This window comes from Vollenhovia emeryi, unplaced genomic scaffold (assembly GCF_000949405.1).
Source record: "Vollenhovia emeryi isolate VEMERY1.0 unplaced genomic scaffold, V.emery_V1.0 DF939359.1, whole genome shotgun sequence".
Lineage (NCBI taxonomy): Eukaryota > Metazoa > Arthropoda > Insecta > Hymenoptera > Formicidae > Vollenhovia > Vollenhovia emeryi.
Genome location: NW_011967007.1, coordinates 127,152 through 137,703, shown reverse-complemented (window position 1 = coordinate 137,703; position 10,552 = coordinate 127,152). Strand labels below are relative to the sequence as shown.

General features: G+C 43.2%; 2 protein-coding genes across 4 annotated transcripts in view; one reads left to right on the top strand and one right to left on the bottom strand.

Annotated features, from left to right (window-relative positions):
* Nucleotides 1-492: 492 nt before the first annotated feature.
* Nucleotides 493-7,537, top strand: LOC105558282 (hamartin). 2 transcript variants are annotated; one of them, XM_012005872.1, is made up of 15 exons: nt 493-604; nt 923-1,191; nt 1,272-1,537; nt 1,799-2,050; nt 2,126-2,319; nt 2,382-2,494; nt 2,576-2,814; nt 2,881-3,201; nt 3,277-3,471; nt 3,569-3,845; nt 3,925-4,154; nt 5,975-6,100; nt 6,174-6,410; nt 6,530-6,626; nt 6,715-7,537. In XM_012005872.1, the coding sequence occupies exons 2-15, from the start codon at nt 1,083-1,085 to the stop codon at nt 7,236-7,238; spliced, it is 3,180 nt and encodes a 1,059-aa protein (XP_011861262.1). In that variant the 5' UTR covers nt 493-604; nt 923-1,082; the 3' UTR covers nt 7,239-7,537. The 2 variants fall into 2 exon arrangements, with proteins under 2 accessions (XP_011861262.1, XP_011861263.1); XM_012005873.1 differs by having other exon boundaries at nt 494-604; nt 1,823-2,050.
* Nucleotides 7,538-7,850: 313 nt separating this feature from the next.
* Nucleotides 7,851-10,552, bottom strand: part of LOC105558283 (major facilitator superfamily domain-containing protein 6-B) — a 5,436-nt gene continuing 2,734 nt past the window's right edge. For both annotated transcript variants that reach the window (XM_012005874.1, XM_012005875.1), the window contains exons 6-10: nt 9,377-9,570; nt 8,938-9,260; nt 8,684-8,859; nt 8,427-8,594; nt 7,851-8,166 (exon numbers count right to left, since the gene is read on the bottom strand). In XM_012005874.1, coding sequence (XP_011861264.1) covers nt 8,096-8,166; nt 8,427-8,594; nt 8,684-8,859; nt 8,938-9,260; nt 9,377-9,570 — 932 coding nt within the window. In that variant the 3' untranslated portion in view covers nt 7,851-8,095. The remainder of the gene's footprint in view (nt 8,167-8,426; nt 8,595-8,683; nt 8,860-8,937; nt 9,261-9,376; nt 9,571-10,552) is intronic.

The following is a 10,552-nucleotide window of genomic DNA, read 5'->3' as shown; positions in this document are numbered from 1 at the left end:
TTCAATAGTCTTTACTACACCGTTTTAAAGAAATAAAATGTAACTTGAGATATTCGTGCTGTAGGCACGAATTTTTTAGTTTTGAAAATATTTGACGTTATTAAGTTGAAATCGGGGTATTTTCACTATCAAAAGTTTAGGCTTATAAGTGAAAAAAATCGCAAATAATGCAGGAAAAAAACCTTTGTAGGAGTACAAATAAGACTCCAACTATCGTTAAAGTTTATAGATATTCAAGTATTTCCAATTTCATCTGCACTTTTGTCCAAGATTGTTCGTCCGATACATCCTTAAAGTCAATCCACCTTGGTGAAAGTAGACATTCGATGGAAGAAGGAGAGGAAATTTGAACAAGCCCGCAAATCCCGCGCAGGTCGAATTGTTTTATCGATCAAAGGAAGTAATCCGCGTTCGCGAGATAACTCGATCCTCTGCTACGCGATCTCGTCTAGATGCGCCGCGAGAATTAATGCCGGACGGCCGAGATGGCAGCACCAAGGGGGCCTCCCGAGGAAGATATATGGAGGTATTTCCACCACCCGAGCTCGCCAGTCGCCATAGAACTCGCAGGAATTCGGCCGTGGAGGTGCTCGATGAGATTCGGGTGAGTGTTGCTCCGGTTGATTCGGCCCGATACGCCGCCGAGGCGCGGCCGACGTCGTGGCCGCGCGTGCGGCTCGACGCCCGGGCCAAGTCAGGCCGCCGAGGTGACTGACAGTTTTGCGGTTACGCGGAGCGGGAGCGACAGGTCCTCTCCGCCGTGTGTCGGCTGTCGTGCAGCGGGGGAAAAAGGGATACGCGCGCTGACAGTTGGCGCGGACGGCCGCGCCGACGTGTCGGCGATCCCCGCGTACGCTCGCCGCCGCCTGGCCGCCCCGACGATCCGCGTCTCACGCGCGGCGTATCTTCTTCCCTGCCGCAGGTACCCTGGCATCCCCGTCGCTCCAGACAATGCCTGTCTCGCGTGACAGACGACGGATGGCTCAGAGCGAGGTTGCCGAACCGATTACCGCTTCCACCGCCTGATCGAAGGACCATGAGAGGGTAGGATCTTTCCAGCCGCGCCACTACTCGCCGTCAAGATGAGCGCCGGCCCGGCAGGCGTCGCCGATCTGGTTTACTTGCTGGAGTCGAACAAGCTCGAGGAGGTCGAGGAGATCAAGAAGGTGTTCCACGATCATTTCTTATGCAGTGAGTAACACGGGGTCTTTGCCTTCGTTCGCTAACGCCAGTTCCAACCGCCCCCTAACTCGTGGGTCTTTCGCTCGCAGCAAAGGATAATTGGCTGGTAAATGGATTGCTTGACTATTATCTCTCGACCAACTCTCTGAGAACAGCGGAGGTATTAGCGGGAGTGCGGGATCCGCACGATAAACATCTGTTGGACCGTTTGTCGGACGTCCTTTCGAAACCTGGCAATAGTGGACAGAGAATACAGGCGCTGACGTTGCTTGGGCATATAGCCAGGCGTCAGCCCACTTGGTTGTACAAGCTAGCCAGTCATGCTTTATTCAGAGATCTACTCAAATTACTTAAGGTAATATATTTCTCCGCGTGCCTTTTCCTTTCTCGTCAAGGCTAATTTACGTATATACGCATATAAACCTCTCCTCGTCGATTGGTCACCTCCGCGTCTTCTTTGCATGTTTCCACGCGGCCGTGACTCACCTTCAGCGCATAGAATTTATACTGTGTATACATAATTTTCATACGCCAATGAATTGTCGACGTTTACACTTGGAATAATATCCGATTGAAAAACAAGAAATAAGTAAAAATTAAGTGTTCATATATACAGTTTTACAAGACTGTATTTTTCAAGGTGGAGGCAGATATATTACCACTTATGAGTGCCCTTCTTCTGTTAGTAATGTTGTTACCAATGTTACCCGCTGCTCTAGGGCCGTATCTACCAGAAATATTTGAGGTATTCGGCCGCTTGGCCTCTTATTATCATCATCATCAATCGCCTTTACTTTCTCCTTCTTTTACTCCGACCACAGCACCAAGTCTCATCGACAAGGACCACTTGTACCTCATACATTTGCAGGTGAACGGCTCTACTAATGTCGCAAGTAAGCGTCGTGTAACGTTAACGCACTAATCGCTTGCCCCACCGTTGCAGGTAGGACTATACGGCTTATTTCATAGACTGTACGCGATGTATCCCTGCAATTTTATATCATACCTGAAGCAACAGTACGTTCTGCGCGAACAATTGGCCACGTTTACTCACACTATTCGACCCATGCTGGACTCCGTGCGTATGCATCCTTCTCTGGTCACAGCGTCCAAGGATGCGGAAATTTCAGCCACCAGGTATACGTGTATGTAAAGCAACGTGTTTTGCGCGTCACGCGCTTAAATTGTCTCTGTCGCAGGTGGAAGAAGATGGAGCATCACGACGTTGTGATAGAATGCGGCCGTTTTACGTTAGATAAATGCCGGGAGGATATTTTAGGTGCAGTCAACTCCCGGTGCACCCCGCCTCTAGGTCAGCATTACCGTCTCCATACCCGCGTCCTCTCGCCGCCGAGGTACGCGGTGGAAAATGACGCCTCGCTTTTGATCGCAGATCAATCCTCCGTCGCTTGTGCGCCGATAAACATTTGCGGGGGAGTAACGAGCATGGAGATTAGCAACGAGGAGGACGATTCGTTCTGGTCACCGAGCATGACAGTGCCGCCGCATAGCCCGGCGCAAACTGGCTCTCTCGAGTCGCGCTCCGCCCCGCCGACGCCTAATAACAATAGAAGCGGCACCTCCCCGCCCGAGGCCGCCATAGAAGCCACCCCCGAAACGACGCCCGTTAAGGTATGCGAAACGAAGAATGCAAGTAAAATTTCTGTGTCTCTCTCTCTCTCTATGTATTTCGCGTAGGATCTACGAAAATTATCAACGAGACAAGCGCCTCTGGGATCTAGCGCTGTGCGCGCTCTAAACGCCTTGGGCAACGGGACATCTTCCCGGCCCTCGACGCCGACTCCTATGAATTCATCTTCTGTCTCCGGAGTGAAAGGCACAGACGTGGCGAGTGCGCATGGATTTCTCTCGAATAGGCTAAATAAAATTATGACCGAGAGACAAAACGTTCTTCAGTTACAAAAGTCAGTAATCAGTAGCGGCGAGGAGAATGGACGGCTCTTAGAAATGGCTATAAGTCAAAATGGGAAGAATGATTCTTGGCAGGAGGACCAAGAGGTTTGAGCGATTTACCGAAAGATCCTACGTCTTGTATAAATACAGACGTGATATCGCGATAATGTTCTGACGTAGGTGCTGGAGATTGTCAGTTCGCACGGAAACGGAGCGGTCGAGATGCCAAAGTATGTAGAGGCACAGTCTGAGGCACGAAACGAGAGGAGCACGTACGGCGCGCTGTCCGATTTGTCGCAAAAGATTTATCAACTCCGGCTGTACTCACAATGCCATTTCCCGATGGAGGACTCCAATTCAAACGTAACGCACAAAGTGAAGTATCCAAGAGCTCGAAGATTATTGCATAGACTTTGCACTACCAACAACGATGAAAGAAAAGAAAACTAATATTTTTATTTACTCGGCACAGATTCGACACTCCAGATCGTGTCCGGACATGGAAATGCAGAGGAAATGCTACAGTGAGGATATGACGGATCAAGCGCTAACAGGAGCGAAGAGGCGCGAGGATACGGGCAGTCAGACGTGCGATCTGTTTCCATACGAGCATCTGCTGCTAGGGATGCTGGATCAGAACAGCCAAAACTTTAGTCAAGAAAGTTCTGATTTGAGAATGTCGCCAATCAGCATGCTCGATCGGTATATCGAGGCTTGCACAAGAACAAATAGCTTCTTTAGTAAAACGAGTAAATATGAAGTGATCTGTGTACAGTTATAATAGCAGGTAATCTCTGGCGGGTGAAGTGAAATACTAGCTTTCTACAGGGGCAAACGGTACCAGGCAGAAGCAGAAGAAGAAAGGGGAGGAGGATGCTGAAGAAGACGGAGGGGAAGACGATGGTGTAGATCCGTCTTGCGCTAATCAATCGCTTCAACTTATGCAAATGCAACTGCAATTCGAGCGGCAGCGACGGGAGGTCCATGCTGAGCGTAATCGGCGTCTGCTCGGTAAACTAAGAGACTCGCGGGCTTCGGAAGAGCATAATCTCGCTCTGGTTTGTTCATACGCTTATAAACATTATTTATTAATACGAAGTAATAAAGGAGTAAGAGCCAAGACGGGATGTTCAAATATTACCCCTGGCTGAGGTATTATTTTTCGCAATAGACCTAAAATTAAAATTATTTAGACACCAACATCCTGTCTTGGCTATTACTCCTTTATTACTTCGTATCTATATTTTCACATTAGAACCTTATAAATTTTAGTAAAACTTGAAATATTGAATCGCCAGGAAATTTTCCTTTATTGTAACGCAACGATTCGGCCATGGATTTTGGCCCTTTTCAAGTGTACTCTACAGCATCTAGTCGGCGTATGGCATGTGGTGGTCAAATGCCATTAGGCCCACTGGACAGAAATGAGAACGTCGGGATAATTACTTATAAGCTAAATATATCAGTGTGAGTTAAATACGTACGTTAGGCATGTCACTACAAAGATTGTTTTTGAATACGGTAAAGAGTGTTTGGATGCCACCCTGTACAGGGTGTCTCAATTTAATGTCCCACCCCTTTCAGACAAAAGTTGTCATTAGTTTGACCTTGACGAGTTGCTTGAAGGTCACGTGAAGGTCACCTTCAATTTTTTTAATGGAACCCCCTACCCCCATTGTTTATTATACTATCTTATTCTACTAATTAATATGAACAGCTTATGTTCGAAACATTTTTTTCTTTGCCTAATACTTTTTGAGATATTTAAGAGAAAATTTATATATTTTTTTCAATGTTTAGCTTATGATATCTTGATAACTGTGTATCGGAGAGAAAAGTAGTACAGCAGCATCTTTTCGAGACCAAATCAAGTAAAAAAGTCCCGTACTACTTTTCCCTCCGACAAACAGTTATCAAGATATCTCGAGCTAAACATTGAAAAAGTTAAAATTTTCTTTTGAATATCTCGTAAAATATTAGGCATATCGAAAAGTGTTTCAGACAAAAGTTATTCATATTAATTAGTAGAATAAGATAGTATAATAAACTATGGGGGGTTCCATTAAAAAAATTGAAGGTGACCTTTACGTGACCTTCAAGCAACTCGTCAAGGTCAAACTAATGGCACCATCTTGTGTCCCCCTTCGAACCAAACAACTTTTGTCTGAAACGTTTTTTTCTGTGATCAGAAATAAAAAAGTTATTTAAGGTAGGACATTAATAGTCAGAGGTGGATCGCCAGTGGGTAAAACACAACAATAAAAGGATTATGTCGACGATAACTGGCAAAGTATATTTTCAATCAATATATCAATGTGTATTGATTGAAAATATACTTTGCCAGTTATCGTCGACATAATCCTTTTATTGTTGTGTAGGACATTAAATTGGGACACCCCGTATACTTACCTATTTCAGTCGTAATGGCTTCCGGATTCCGGATTTGCCTATTTATTTATCTCTAATGTTATTTGTATGTTTTTAATTTGTTGACTGTCGGTTCTTGACACTAGGCTGACCTACATACACTTAGTCTCATTTCTGTACCCATACAGCAATCATGCGTATTTAACTTATTTAATTTATTTCCGTTCCAAATCACGCTGATATATTTAGCTTATAAGTAATTATCCCGATGTTCTCATTTCTGTCCAGTGGGCCTAATAGCATTTGACCACATGCCATACGCCGACTAGATGCTGTAGAGTACACTTGAAAAGGGCCAAAACCCATGGCCGAAGCGTTGTTACAATAAAGGAAATTTTCCTGTAGCCAGTTGTGTCGAATTATTCAACCTAATTGCTTATAAATTTTATAAATTATTTATTAAATTTTGTATGCAATTGTTGAAATGGACTCGATATTATTCGTCTTACAGACTGAGCGTTTAAAAATGATCGAGAAAGAAGTGGATGAATTGAAAACGCAATTGGAGCGTAATAAAAGGGAAACGCAACAAGCTGAGGAACAATACAAGGAAGCTATGCATCATTGGCAAACTAAAGTATGTCTCATTTTTTAAAGTGTGTGGAAGAGAGAAAGAAAAAAATATTGAAAAGCTAATGATCTTATTGCAGTGCGTCGAAGAGCAGCGACAAAGTCACGTGTTTAAAGATCGCCTAGAGAGCCTAGAGTTGGAATTAAAAAGCGAACAAAAGAAGGCGGCTGAAGCGCAGCAACAACTTCGTTCTGTCGAAGCGGAACTTTTCAATGCGGGACACCAGCTTAAAGCAGCGTTAAAGGCCGCGGACCGTGGCAAAGAACTGGAATGCATTGTGGATACCATGCAAAAGAAATTTGTGCTTTTAGGGGAGGTAATGTATCTCAAATTAATCATGTTAACAAGTTTAATGGAAATTTAAATTGACAAAATTACCTGTAGCAAACAAGTGTTATTACGAGAATAATTATACATGCATCTCTTTTCTTGCAGGCGCAATTAAAATTAGAAGAAAACACAGGTACTCTCTCACCGACAACCAAGCAAGAAACGGCGCTGATTCAAAAATCATGTACAGAAGAGTTAAACAGTAAGCGTCCGAAAGTCAGACAAGCTTGAGAATGATTTTTTTGGCATTAAATGCAAATTACGAACACTCCCTCGAAATCCTTTTGCAGATATTCGGCGACAGTTGGAATCACGATCGTCGCATTTGGAAGCCCTAAAAGCACGCTTGAGCGAATTAGAAAATAAGGAGGCGCGCAAGGAGACGCAACTAGTGAACCTGCAACGGTTTCTGCAGGAAACGAAGGAGCAACACGCGTCTGAACTGGATTCGGTCGAATCCAAGTATCGAGCGCAAGTGGAGATCAATCTTCTTCTAGAAGGCCGTATACTCGAGCTTCACGGTAAATTGGAGACCGCGACATACTCAAACACCTCGCCCATGGGTAATCCCGCTTCCTCGGCATCGCCTAAGGAACGATCTCCGCCTCTTTCGACCAGCTTAGCTTCGTCCAGCGAGGGCAGCCTCGCGTTCATCCATCCGGGCGCCGGGATCATAATGAACGATTGCTGCGACACCGCGACTGGCGAGATCCCCAACCTGCAAGCTATGATAGAGCCTATACCGAGTAGCAGTCAAACCACCTCACCATTACGCTCCGTCGCTCAACGTTCGTCGACGCCGAAACAAGATTAACGCCACGGAAATGTTTACCGCGATGCGAGTCTCCCGTGTACCGCCGACAGACGATACATGGGTTCATTATCGAGGATTATAAATGCGAATGCCCTGCGATCATTACTTAGTGTCGCGGTACGAATGGAAAGAAAGTTATTTGTAGCTTTTTATCGATAGAGTAGACGAGATTCGTAAGGAAGTTGTGCTAATCGACTGATTGCGATCGAACAGGCATGCTATGTTTGTTAGTGTTGGTATATCTCCGTTCTTGGAAAAAATGGATTCACAGTGAATAAATGGTTGAGATATTTTGCTGACCAACTTGATAATTTTAATCCCTCCACGCTCGACACACGTCCCGGCTAATATCTCTCCTGACATTTTACTTTTTGTTATTTTACCAACAATGACAATTCTGTTTATCATTTCTCAATGCCACGAATGAATTGTTAAGCCACTTGGCAAAGAATAATTTAAGGACGTTGAAATTATTGATCGCTTCTAAACGTTCAATAATTTCAGTTTGCCGTTTTTCGGTTTTGTACACGCCTGGCAATACATTACTACATAAAATGGCATTTTTGTGATTATCTGTGCACGAGAGCACGAATGTAAATATAAGCAAGCAGGTAGTTCTAGAAAAGTATATATTACAATGATAATGTAATATAATTTACATTTTTATACACACATGACATATAATACTGCATTTCGTTTGAATGTTATATAAAAAAAATATCACGATAAGAAATAACAGCTGTACAAACGTGGTGAAAAAGTAACTTTTTAATTTTAATCGTGCGATGGGACTTTCACTCGTTCATCAATAAAGATTGTATTAATAAATTATAAAATTATCGTATAAATTTGTTCTTCTAATAAGTTTGTAATTCTTGACTTATCGTCATAAGAATAGCGTCATCTGGATTGGCATAATTCGCTAGATCTGAAAAAAAGAGAACCAATAGGAATATAGACTATTGTTTTCATGCAAGAAAATAAGCTATTATAAAGTGCAAATTAAAATGTAAATTCGTGCAACGTATGGGATGCCCCGAAACTCACGATCTTTAAATATAAACTCTACAGTACTTGGAAGTTCTGTCAATTTCTGGGCGTGACAATATTTTAATTACGAATTGAACAAAAAAATGCATTTATAACCATTGGTTTTATTTTTTACATATCCACATAATCGTTACTCACGATTATGGCCTCGGTACAGTGGATAGGCTTTCATCTTCCTCAGTAAGAGTTCCGTTAACCAAAAGACGCTTAGCCACAAGAGAGCACCCACTGAGAAAGTTCTCATTGCTACAACACCTCCGTAAGAATCTATTAACCAGCCGCATATGAAGCTACCACTTGCCACGCCTAAAATAGATAAGGAATAAAAACATTTATGTGTCGAGACGAGTTAAAAGATACAAGCGATCCCGTACAGTATTAAACTAACAACTAACCAATTCCCTCGAAAACAGCACCGATAAATCCTTGCATGGTGGCTTTCGTGCCGGACGGTGTCACTTTATCGCCGTAGGACACCATCGTCGGCCAACATAGACCGAACGAAGGTCCGTGAAGCAACTCGAGAATTAAAAACAGCCAGGCATTCGATACAATGCTGTATGCCATAAATCTGCAGGATCAAATTGGTATTTGTAGTAACATAAAATCTCGGTACATTCAATGAAATTGTAAAAGCCTGATTATCCACCTAATTGCGTAGACTAGCAACACGAGGCTCATAACGTTAACGTGGCCGAGCTTCTTCAGTACAGTGCCCGATACGAAGTTGAAGGGCAATTCTCCGAGGAAACATTGGACGCCGGTCATCAGACCTTGCAGGGTTTTGCTCCACGTGACGTGAGAGCTAACCGCGAGTTCCTCGCTGTACCAGAACAGGAAGTTCCAAATGACTGCTGTGCACATCCCGGCGCCTATGCACCACCAGGCGAACACCAATACCCTTCCTTCTTTGGCAACACTCAACAGCTCCCGAAACAGCGACGGCTCGTCTGCGGAGCATTCTGGACTTTTCTGCAACGATACTGCCCCATTACCTGCCACTTTTGGACTCTTTCAGCAAGTAAAAAAAGCATCAAACTTCGGTGTCGCCTTAGCCTTTAGTTAACACTCGAGAGCTTCCTTTGTACCTTTTTCAATGTCGCGGACACCACAATGTCGGCGACCATGGCCACTAACATAATGTAAAATATACAGGTATAATCTTTTTCGTATTGCCCTTTGCTGGAGAGGTCTATCAGGTAGCCCGCGCTTATGCCAAAAATACCGAAGCCAATGCTGCCCCACATCTTCTGCTTCCCGTAATCTTTCCTTCTTTCGTGGCCTGAAACACGTAAGCACGTCGATAACCACAACCCCGATAGAAAAATATTTAGGATATTGTGTGACGAAATCTCGATGAAACTTGGAACGCCGGAATTATGCGTACATGTTTCGAACGTACGCAGAAATGGAGACCTTTCATCAAATATTGATAAATATTTGCACAATGTATTTCTAAATGGTATGCCAGCAAAACAGCTGTGTTTTGGCGAATCACCTTAATACAGTCATTCGACGACGATTACTGACTCGGTATCACGCGAAAAGGACCCAAAATAATAGGGTCGAAACGTTGTGTAATAAATTAATTTAACAACTAGCCAGTTGGGTTGACTATAAGTTTCCCGTCTCAATCTTTAATACAATTATTGTGAAAGAACCCCGCACTAATCATATAGGAAATTGGATCTCGGTTAAATTGGCGTTTTCACATATGTTGTAGCTTATGACCTGCTGAACAAAAAATATAATGGGCTCAAACTTAAGTAATGGCTCAGCTGTAACTACTATTCTCTACTACTACTACTCAGTAACTGCTGAGCTACAGCCAGTCAAACATGGAAAATTTGGGCTCCGCGGGTCTTGTTTGGAAATACTTTGAAGCATACTAGGAAAAAATGTTTCAGACAAAAGTTGTTTGGATCGATATATATTTTTTTGGTTCGAAATAAGACTATATTTCATTACATAGTGTCTTTGAAAAACTCATGACATAAAAATGTGCAATGAAAAATGGGGGTGTCCATTTAAGAAATTGAAATTGACCTTCATGTGACCTTCAAATTATTATCCAAGGTCAAATTAATGGCATCGTCTTATGTCTCCCTTCGAACCAAACCACGTTTGTCTGAAACATTTTTCCTAATATGCTTCAAAGTATTTCCAAACAAGACCCGCAGAGGCCAAATTTTCCATGTTTGACTGGCTGTAGCCCAGTAACTAGCAATTATTTAAGTTTGAGCCCATTACATTTTTTGTTCAGC

Excerpts from the sequence above, each read along its gene's own strand:
- LOC105558282 (XM_012005872.1), top strand. The coding sequence starts at position 1,083 with ATGAGCGCCGGCCCGGCAGGCGTCGCCGATCTGGTTTACTTGCTGGAG. Across the intron at positions 2,320-2,381 it reads GCGGAAATTTCAGCCACCAG|GTGGAAGAAGATGGAGCATC; the intron begins GTATACGTGTAT and ends TCTCTGTCGCAG. Across the intron at positions 2,495-2,575 it reads CCGGTGCACCCCGCCTCTAG|ATCAATCCTCCGTCGCTTGT; the intron begins GTCAGCATTACC and ends TTTTGATCGCAG.